The 11,451-nt window shown below is 41.6% G+C and overlaps 1 protein-coding gene across 1 annotated transcript in view; it reads left to right on the top strand.

Moving 5' to 3' along the window:
- Window positions 1–11,451, top strand: part of ntrk2a (neurotrophic tyrosine kinase, receptor, type 2a) — a 67,057-nt gene continuing 55,606 nt past the window's right edge. The window contains 6 exon segments of the mRNA XM_070833508.1: window positions 1–69; window positions 986–1,134; window positions 8,428–8,556; window positions 9,450–9,590; window positions 9,789–9,860; window positions 10,485–10,750. Of these exon segments, the coding sequence (XP_070689609.1) occupies window positions 1,026–1,134; window positions 8,428–8,556; window positions 9,450–9,590; window positions 9,789–9,860; window positions 10,485–10,750 (717 nt within the window). The 5' untranslated portion in view covers window positions 1–69; window positions 986–1,025.

Here is an 11,451-nt window from a genome sequence, read left to right as displayed (position 1 = left end):
GAATCTGAAAGATAACAACCTGTCATCGCTGTCCTGGAGGATATTCAAATACCTCAACATCTCTTATCTGTGAGTTCACTGCAGCCTTGTTCTATCAGTCTGTCCATCTCAGTCGCTGTCTGTCTGTCTGTTACTGGCTCTGTCTTTCTGGCTCACCTCACGTTTATCATCACAGTCTGTGGATGAAAGTATACCTATAGCATCTGTAATGTTGCAGATAGAATCATGAGGTGAAGCTTGATTCGATTTAGCCAGCAGGGTGGAGACTGGAATTAACTGAAGTGGGGTCAGTGTGATTGGCTAACATGCCCTCCAAACATAGCCTTTACTGAGTCTCCCATCACTGTAATCAAGCAATCATTCTCACATTGCATCAAGAGATATTGAGACAATAAAATTATGTGGAAAAGCACTTTTCTTTCCTGTGGTTCAGTGCAGCTCAATACTGTTCAGTAGATTCTTAATATTCAAAGTGCACATTGAAAGAACTGCATTTTATTTTGTAGTTTAACATTTGAGGAAATATGCTCAGAGTTGAAATGAGATGCTGCTTCACAAGGAGTTTTGTGCAGGATTATTTCTTGTTCGGAGGTTGTGACTTTCTGGAGTTCACTCGTTGTCTAGTTCCAAATAGTCACTAATCCAGGAAGACGTAGTGTAGCACACAACAACTTGCTGTGTTTCTGCTAATTTTTGTATGTGTTAATTAGTGAGCTTTAGAGGTGCTGGTAATACTGTTCAACAAAGCCAGGCTAGCCATTTCCTTGTTTCCAGTCTTTATGCCAAGCTAAGTTACGTATTTAATGGGCAGATACGGCCGGAGTATCAGTCTAAATGGTCTAAATGATCACTTTGACACTAGTTACTATTAAGTTATTCCTTAGTCTATTTCAGTTATTCATTTGCTCTACTACTCACTGTAAATGATGATTCCTGACTTTGTGTGTGTGTGTGTGCGTGTGTGTGTGTGTGTGTGTGTGTGTAGGATCCTGTCAGGGAACCCTCTGCACTGCTCCTGTGAGAACATGTGGATCAAGCTGTGGTTAGGAGAGGAAGCAGACACTCAGGAGCTGTACTGCATTGAGGATGGAGGAGGACGCAAGCTGCTGTCCAGACTGACACTACCTAACTGTGGTGAGGACACACACACACACACACATGCACAGAGTAAGGAGCTGGAAAAGACATTGACGAGCTGTAGCGGAGTGCAAAGCAGGAAAACAGTAATCCTAATGGTTTCCTCTACAAAGATTTTTCCAAATCGTTACGATTGTGTGTGCTCTCATGTGTTCAGCATGTGTCTTACACATCTGTTTTTATGAAAATGCACAGTTGTGTGTGTGTTAGCATATTACATAGTGTTTAAGTGCAGGACAAATGTATAAAATTTGTTATTACAATAGCAAATGTTCAAAGTGGTTCTGCTGGCAGGTGTGGGGGATGAACTACTGGGGAAAGTGAAGCTTACTGTTAAAACCTATGAGAATAACTGTATAAATAATAAGGTTAATGCATTAACTAGATCCACTGCAGTAATCAGCAGTATTTACCCGCTGGTATGTGAACTTTCATGAGCTACAGTGAGATACATGCTGTATCTCACTTACGCAGGGCTCTGCTTAGCCTGTATTTTGTAATTTCCCTAGACACAGTGCGCTGCAAAAAGCTACAATGTCTTACACATGAATGAGCAAACAAATGACAAAATGAACACATGCATGCACACTCAGAGCCCTGCTTTTATAGAGGGCTTAGCTTGGTTTCTGCTGGGTGCCACTAAAAAGCTACTGGCACCAAACAGGCTGTGCTGTAGGGATTTTTCTCATATGTTGCAAAGATTAGCTGCCAGATGGAACCGAGCGAAACGTGTAACATACACAGAGGTGTTCGTGTGCGCTGTATGAGAGGTTATGTCATTTTATAGACTGGTTACAGTCATCTGAGACGTTTGATCAGAGGTGTCGAAAGGTCACTGTACAGGACATTATAGAAGCAGAAAGATATTACACTGAGAGGGAACGGTTGGATACCATCAGTGAGTCTCAAAGATGCTGAGAGAAGAGAATATTCACTGCATGCATCAGTAAAATGAAGTGTTATAAAGACAATCTGCACCATGTCCTATAGCACCGGTGACCTGCTGTCACGCAACACATTTCCTTTCCTTTTTCTCTGAATCATCATATCTCAGCTGTCCACGAAGGAATTCTTTCTGGACTCATGGAAAGCTGCTAAAATAATAATCTGTAAAATAGATAATCACATTTTTATGACCAATAAAACACATTTTCCATTGTGAAGAATTAATGGGAAAAAGTGGCACCCTTGTTTAAGTTGCAAAAGACAAAAGACAATATAAGAAATATGTGTCTAGAAACCAGAAAATACTTTGAAACCAGTGCATACAGTTATTTACAACACAAGTGTAATGTCAAGCTAACCAGCAAGCTTGCTGCCACTCCTTGACAGACTGCCACAGACCACAAACCTTTTAAGTACTAGCTTAGGGGAGTGTTTATCGAGCCTGAATGTAAATGTCAGCAGTTAATTGATGCTTCATTCCTCCCTTCTTCATTTTCGTTTCTCTAGAATCTCTCTATTTTGGGCTCAGATTACAGTTTAACCTGTCTCTGAAAGTCAGAGCCTGAAGAAAGGTCTGTCCAAAATGACCCTGGATTTGTAGGTTTTTATAAGCTCAAATCTGGCTAAAATTGCCATTCTGTAATGACTGAGAGCTTGATCTTAACAAAAGCAAACAAATGAAATGCAGATTGTTGCAGCCTTTGGGGCAATAAGTCAAGTCAGATCCAGTTTGTCACTGTAAAGTGAGAAAATGAAGGAATCTTCATGTCTGATTTAGAGTCATAAAACACACAATAATAGCAGTCAGAAAAGCTTTATAAGCCTCAGTTTGAATGTAATCAAATTTTTACCCTAATAACCCAGAACATGAAACTCAAAGTATTTTGCCTTTTGTTAACAGAGCAAGCAATCTGGTCAAAAATAGCTCAGGGCAGTCGGGACGCACAGGACACAAACAATAAGTTAGCTTGCAGGAAGCTAACAATGTCATTGATAACTCCTATTGATCCGTCCCCTTTGCCTCCCTTCCATTAGGGGAGGTTATTTTTGGCATTAGCACAGTTACAGCAGGGCCCCTGGAGAGGTGGGCAGGGGACCCCCTGGCAGAGTGACATATGAGGAGGAGGACATGGTGGAGCAGGGTTGCCAAATAATGCCCCAGGGCTAACAGTGATACACCAAAAGACCCCTCAGTCTGGCCAAATTGCTGCCCTTTCACTCTCTCTGTCGTTTTTTCCTCGCTGTCTTCTGCCTCTCCTGCCTGCTCTTTATTTCCAATTTTCCATCTGTCTGTCTGCCTGCATGTATGACTGTCTGTCCTGCTGTCTGTCTGAACATTTCTGAGTGACATATGAGGAAGGCACAAAGCAGAGGAAATGCCCAACAATGCCCTCGGGGTGACACTGATCTCTCAGGCCACCCACATATGTCTCTCTCTCTGTTCCTCTCTGTGGACTGTTTGCTGCTGGAGCTCCACTCGAAGAAGGCTGGCAGACTGTCCCCACAGCTGACCCATAGGAAACTTTACTAAAAATGACTGCAGTCGCATCATGCTTGTGCAACAGGAAAATAAGCGAGTTGTGTCACTCAGAAACAATGTTGGGTTACAAACAGCTGCAGGTATATAAAACTCCCACTCATTTGTTTGCTAATAGGATAATTAAAGGAGCATAAAACCCTACAAATCCCATAAACACTCTATTGGTGCTTAATTCCCTTTTACAACTCTTTCTTAAGTTCTAAAATTACTTTAGCTTGTTAACGTGAAGATCAAGTAATGTAGGTTTTTTTTTTCTACCATAGCGCTTACATCACAGTCACATCACAACACTGCAGCACTCTGTCCTCATCTGTCTCCCTCTCTGTCTGTCTGTCTGTCTGTCCATCTGTCTCTGGAATTACTGTCTCTTGTTTTACTTCCCTTAGTCATCCCCTTTTCTTTCTGTCTATCTCTATGATCATTATTCAACTGTTTTTTCCTCTGCTCATTGTTCCTTCTCAACCTTCTGTCTCCGTTCCTGATGTGTGAACATACTGTGCCTTGTAACCATAAATGTACACATCTGTCTCGGTTCCGTCTCTTTGTGTAGTGTGCACTTGTATATGTGCAGCACAAATGCAGCACGTAGGCACAAACTCAGGCAGTAAATGGCAGCACAGACCAACCAAGAGGGCCAGATGGCTCCTGTGTCTGTGGGCTGTAGATGCTATTCACATGTGCGAATCTCCTATAGTCAGACAGGGAGACCTCTCACTTACTGATTAGATAACAAGAAATTAAACAGCAAGACACAAAAGCTGTAATATAAAAACTTTAAATCAACCCAAAAGTTAGAGAGCACAAAGAAAATCAGCACTGTGCAGATCACCAGAAACAGATTAGGATGGCGTTCGTGTCTTGCAACCCTGATGTTTAATGAGGTTGTTTTTTAAAAAATAATGGACATTATGTTGAGTGCCGTCTCACCCATGTTTGGCCCATCTGCGTCCCTTTTTAGACCATGCTGCTGTCATTTTAGAAGTGAGGTCTTGCAAACAGACTGATTGAGCTGATGAAAGCTTTGAAGTGGGAAGGAAAAGCTGTTGTTTAAAGATTGATAATTCTTTTGATTTTATAATTTGCCAGTGGTCCTTCATATGACAAGAATGATGAGTAGGTGGACAGTTCTGTACTTTAACATTTACACCCAATTCAAATGCAGAAGGGAGTGTGTCCTTCATGTAGAGAGGTGGAAAATAAGGGTGTGGAGGTTATGGCAGTGAATCTGCCTTTCATGTTTCATGTTTCATGTTTTTCTAACTTAAGCCAAGCTGTTTAGTCGCCCAACCATAACCCTAACCAAATGAATGTTACCTGGTTTGTCAATTAGATGGAGAAAATTAACTTCAAACCAAGTTCGGATGCAGGATAAATGTGTTAAAATCTTAAGTAGTTATCAATATAAATTCTAAATCCCTTGCCACAAGAACTGAAACGTAGCACCTATTAAGATAAACAGTAAAAGAGCACCAGATACAGACAAGGCAGGTCAGAGCGGGCTAGCTGACATCTTGATTGACAACAGTTTTTGGCAGAAAATTAATTGTCTATAACAGATTCTGGGTTTGGAAACTGCTCAGCCAGTTCTGCCTCCCGTTCCCCTCCCCCTTGTCTGCACACCACTTTGTGAATCCTTCTCATAATTCACTGACAGTCACCACTGTGCTTGAATGACAAAAAAAGATATAGAGGCAAACTCAGGGACAGATTTTGTGTTGTGTGACTTTCCAGCACATTTCCTTCCCTCCCTGCTGTATTTTGTCAGAGGTGTCTCTCCCTCCCGCCTGCATCTGTCTCCCATCAGAAATCACCACATCTCTGCGGTGGAGAGGCTGGAGCCCCACATAATAAATGTGAACACTTCTCTGAACACCGATGTGGACGTGCCTATTGTGGCCTATAACAAGAGCTGACAACAATGACACCTCCAACAATGACGCTGGAGTATGCTGTGGCATATTGTTCAGAGGTTTCAATCCAGAGAGCAGTGGATGTTTTCCTTTTAAACATGAGCTGTGAACAGCTATTCAGAGCCACATCATCCCTGATGCTGTACTCGTAATTCACAGGCCATTCATAGTACATGCTCTTGGTGAATGAAGGCAATTTGGATTCAGTGGGTTAAAGGGTGTCAAGGACTGGCATATACACAGTGCTAATGTAATGTATTCTTCACACATTCAGTCTTCAAGGACTGATAGGTTGAGGCTTTCATGGTTACAGTTTTTCTCCTCTTGTAAAAATCAGTCAGTTTGCAACATTGACATCTCAACCACATAAGATAAAGAAATAGAGAAAATGCAAATAAGTGAGTCCCATAAATAAATATTGATAAAATATAAAAATAAATAAATAAAAAAAACAAAACAAAAGATCCCATTTATTCTCAGTTTTAAAGTAAGGTTTTTGGAATAAATGTAAGGATTTAATTACATACCAGAAGTCTGGTCCGAGGTCAGGTCTTGTAAGATTTGAATGAATGAAAATGTGACTGAGTTACTTTTTGGTTTCATGAGTTGCTGTGCAATTAAAACATCAGCATCGTAGCTCGGCCTGTCAAGAGACAGACACTCTAATCCACGTTGCTACTGTGAGTGAGTTTACTTTAAGTAAAGATGGATGACAAATTAAAGGAAAACCTGAATAAATGAAATGAGAAACATTAGTAATTGCAGATGCTTCCATGCTGGATAAAGGAGTCACTCACTTGAGTATGAAAGTGATGGGAATCAGCGTTAACACAATCACGAGATCTGGGATGATTTTATTCATTGCACTTAACTTTTTGTCTATTTTGGCTCCGAGTTAAGCACAAATTCTTTTTAATTTTGGACTGTGGAAATAGTAGTTTGACAAAACAATTCCAAACTCAAGGTCCTTTGAATTTATTTAAATGCTACACATGAATGGAACAAATTGAAGACAGCTGAACACTACTAAGTGGACATTTGGTTGGGACTAAATGAAAACACATTCGACCTAATGCACAATTGTGAAAGTGATGTTTCGCATTAGTACACTGCTGCGTTGTTGGCTTATCCTCTGCGGACACTTGACTGTCAGTATTTTCCACATGTTTACATCTGGCTGCAGGTGGGCTGCAGCACAGGCCAAACGCTGAGGCGCATAATAGAGAAATCTTTCCACGTAATGACTCATGTGTTGTCACAGACACTGACTGGCCTACCATGCTAATTACGGTAAATTCCTCTTCAATCCTACTTGTTGATTCTGAACACATCAGAGCAGCTAAAGGATTACAATCACACAGGCCGTCATGGATGGTTTGACTACCAAAGCTGCACTCGTACATAATTGAACATGGAAATAATTTTTCATGTATTGGCAGGTCATGACAACTGCACTCACATCAAAAGCAGGGAGGTTTCCAGACGTTTTATTCTGATGTCTAAGCTCTGTGGGGTGTAGCTGTCTGTGTGTGTGTGTGTGTGTGTGTGTGTGTGTGTGTGTGTGTGTGTGAGAGTGTGTGTGTAATGTGACCTGCAGATGGCTGTAGTGGCAGTAGAAAGCTGATTTACTGAGAGCCTGTTAAGATATGTGGTTCAGATATGGGAGCTGGCCTGCCACCACTGAAATGACTGGTTTTTTGTGGGTCTCACGGTGATTGAGTGGGTTGCCGTAGTGATAAGTGGGTTGCCCTGGTGATAAGCATTCTGCCGACGGACAGAGGAGCAGGAAGGAGGGGTAGACGGGGAGAGGAGAGGGTTCGATAAGAAATCTGTCCAGTTTTATCTGCAGTAGCTGTCGACACCCATTTCTTCTCCTCTCTTCTTTGTTCCTGTCTTCTTCTCTTCTTTTGGTTGTTGTTTCTGCTCGTCTTCTCATTCAGTCTCCCCTTCTCTTTCAGCTCCTTTTCATCTTCTTGTTCTTTTCTCCTCTCCTCCTCTCCTCCTCTCTCCTTTCATTCTCTCCTCTTGTCTTTTCTTCTTTTCTTTCTATGCTCTCATCCTCTTCTCTTCTGTTCTCTTCCTTTTGGTTCTCGTCTCATTTTGTCTTCCCTTCTCACCTTCTTCTCTTCTTTTGAATTCTTATCTCCACCTCCTTTTTTCCTTTTCTTCTCTTCTCTTTTCTCTTCCTTGTTTTCTCCTCATCTTTTTTTCCGGCCTTCCTCTCTCTTTTATCTGCTCTTCTCTTCCTCCTCTCCTCTTCATCCTCTCTTCTTTCTCCGCCAGGGTTGTTATTTGAAAGGGGACAAGTGTGGCAAGACTCTGATTGAGCCTGATTGGTCATACTCAGGTCACCTCCTGGTCAGCACTGTACACACACACACACGCACGCACACGCACACGCACGCACACAAACACGCGCGCACACACACACACACACACACACACACACGCACGCACACGCACACAGTCACCAGTGCTTTGACAGAGGCTTCAGACAGTGTCCAATCAATTTAGTACTTGGGCTGCTTAAGACATGCACTAGTAATCAGTGTAACCATCACTGTGTTTGAACTCCATCTCTTTGTCTGACTGTTTGATTGCGGTGAGTGTGCTTAAATGACAGTGAGAGAGAGTGAGAGGGAGTGAGAGAGGGAGATTGGATTAGAGGTCTTTCTTTGTGTCTTCTTTTCACTCTGTGGTAGTGGGTGTGTGTTTGCCTGCTCTTCCACTCCTATTGTCGAGGTTGTTACGTGCCTTGTGTTTCAACTGAAAAGACAAAAGTTGGCCATGAATCCTAAGCTCGCTCCCTTCGCTTTCTCTCCCCTCCTCTGCTCTCTCTACCTCTATACCACCCTCCTCTGCTTCTCCGCCTTCCCACACCCTGGTTGTATGTAGAGGTTCCCATGGTAACGTTAAGCCCATCCAAAGTGACGTTAATGGAGGGGGAGAAGCTGGATCTGTCCTGTATGACCTCTGGGGTGCCCTCACCTCAGCTGATATGGGACATGCTGTTGGTCTCCAACTATGCGGTCAGGTTACACACACACACACACACACACGCACACACACACACACATACACACACACACACGGTTTTTGACAATTGTTATAGGAATGAAGTGTTAATGCTTTTCGCGCTGAAACAATGAGTTTCATAAAGTTTGATAAATAATTGAGGTTCCAAGCAAAAATGTAAAAGTGTTAGCTGGTTTTGGCTTTTCAAATGTGAGTTTGGAAGACAAAGTTGGGGCTTTTCTTTGTGAAATATATCTTTGGGGTTTTAGAGAGTCTCTTGTACTGGGCATTTTGCACAGTTGTCACTTACAGAAAAAAGCCAAATCCTTCCTAAATGTTTCTCAGATCCTTTAGACAGTAGGAAAGTGAGCTCAGCTACATGTTGTCAGTACACATGCAAATTCCTTGTTAAGCCATTAATAAAAAGGAATCAGAAATACTTTGTATTTTGTAATTAAAATAGTAGAATTCCCCTGAAAATAAATCATCCCTGTAAGATGTTATATATAATATAATTTTAATTCCTATCGTTGTAGTTTACAGTGTTTTACTGTGATTCAGACCTGAGCAAAACTTACTGTCACTGATTTATTTTGATTTATGTTGCCTTTCATGAATGTAATGATTTCACTTGTATGAGAGGATAAACTCAGTGCTTCCCATGCTTTGTCACATATGCACATGCACATTACTCAGCTTGTACATTATCTGAGTCTGCTTAGATTTAAAGGCCAAATCTGATTCCTGCAGCTCTCAAACCTCGAGAGATTGTTTGTTATGGTAGTTTCACACAATGTCACCATTACAGACTTTTGATCAAATACACTAATCATCTGATTAAAAGTAGTGTGATCATGAGATAAACAGCCCGAATCTTCATGCTGATATATGGATGTGTTTACCCTATCAGATCGAAACGTCAGGCCAGATTTCGGTGTTGCGACTATCCAACCTGTCGTCGCTGGACCACAACAGCAAGATCGGCTGCAAAGCTGAGAACATTGTTGGAGAGAAAGAGTCCTCAGTGCTGCTGGATATTCTTTGTAAGTTTGTCCGCTGGCAAGCAGCCCTGATTCAATGTAGATTATTGTGTCAAATAGTGTAGCGTAGACTTTAAAACAGGGAATTAAAAGCCTGCGAGGACAACTGTTCTTCTCATCTTTTAATCAGTGTTTTTGCATGCTTCACCAGTTTTACCTCTGAATTGCTCCTTACTTTGCTTTTCTCTCTACTATACTCAGTTCCTCCCAAAATCACAAAGCTGAGTGATGCAATCCCAGACCATCACTGGTGCATCCCCTTCAGCGTGTCAGGTAAGAGAGACATCCTCAACATGTCCCTTTTCTGTTTTAGGGTCACAGTTTATACACAGATACAGAAAAAGCAAAGATGACGTATTACAAGCTGTGCCAGTGGTATGATATGGTATACACTTCCTGTCTCCTGAAACAATATCTGTGTTGGTCAGATTTCACAAGAGTACGTAGCTGAGACAGAGGTAAATCTTGAAAGTTAATTTTCTCCTGATCTATGCGCCTGAAAAATGCCACGGAATGTTCAGAAGATATGTAGCTTGTGAAAACTGGGCCCAGGATTTAGTTCGGTGACTATGGGGCGAAAGAAACAGTCATCATCATCACTTCTCTCATTGTACTGAATAGACTCAGGACCTGCCGCTAGTCTCCTAAAGGGGCGGAGCAGTGGCCAAACCATGGATGTATAAAGAGAACTGGATACAGCGTTTTAACTTTTCTGTGTTGACGGATAGATTTCCTTCCTTTGTTGTCATTAAGTATATAGTATTCTTTCACCACCTCACCACATCGAGTCTGAACTGTTTTTGGTGTCGTGTAATTGTGTGCTCAGGCCTCCGTGTGTCCCTCTTTCCGCCACTCGGCCAATCCTTACGTAGAGAGTCTATTGTATTATCTTTCCAGGAAACCCAGAGCCCAACCTACAGTGGTATCGGGATGGTGAGGTGGTGACAGAGGGGCTCTACATCATGACCTTGATCCATGACATCACAGAGAGAGAGTACCATGGCTGTCTGCAGCTGGACAGCCCCACACACCTCAACAATGGGCGGTACACGCTGGTGGCTACAAACAAATACGGGAGAGACCAAAAGGAGGTGGAGGCTCACTTCATGCACAAGCCCTGGGATGGTGAGGAGTGACTGCACGCTAATGTTTTCAAAAATTAAGCTTTTACCTTCATTTAAAGTACAAAAGTAGAGCTGAAACAATTGGTCGATGAACTGATCAGTCGATCGGCAGAAAATGGGGAACAAAAACTTTTTTATTTGAGAAAAATCTCTCAAGCAAAATTCCCCAGTTTGAGCTTCTCAAATGTGATTTGCTGCTTATGTTTATTTTATGTGATATTAAAAGATAATATCTTTGTATTTCGGACTGTTGATCAAACAGTATCAGCAGAACAACAGTATCAATAAAAGTAAAAATTCAGGATCCATTCACTGTTTGAACAAAGGGAATATTTAGTCAAATGTATTCTTTTTGTTGTTTCCTAATGTGCAGGAATTGACAGGGACAGGGACACTGTTTACTATTATGGTGAGTGAAAAAGATCTTCATAAGTACAAACGTTTTATCAAACGTAAAATGTAACACACTCGGATTAGATTCATCTGGTGCTCATAGTGTCAGTGTTTTGAGATAAATGTTTTTCTTGTTTAACATCTCATCGTTCTCATACTCATCAGTTAACCCAAATGACATTTTAGAAATCTCTCTCTTTTGTCTTTGCTGAGGGTGCGTTACATACCCACACATCCTTGCAGCTAGGGATTAGAGCACTGATGGTTTTTTTATGTTGAGCATGTCAAATACATGTTGTTTGTTGGTTTGTGTATTGTGTTTTTGTAGTGGCTGTGTTTTTGGAACA

This window comes from Pempheris klunzingeri, chromosome 7 (assembly GCF_042242105.1).
Source record: "Pempheris klunzingeri isolate RE-2024b chromosome 7, fPemKlu1.hap1, whole genome shotgun sequence".
Lineage (NCBI taxonomy): Eukaryota > Metazoa > Chordata > Actinopteri > Acropomatiformes > Pempheridae > Pempheris > Pempheris klunzingeri.
The sequence above is the reverse complement of the archived record's forward strand: the minus strand, read 5'-3'. Positions and strand labels throughout refer to the sequence as shown.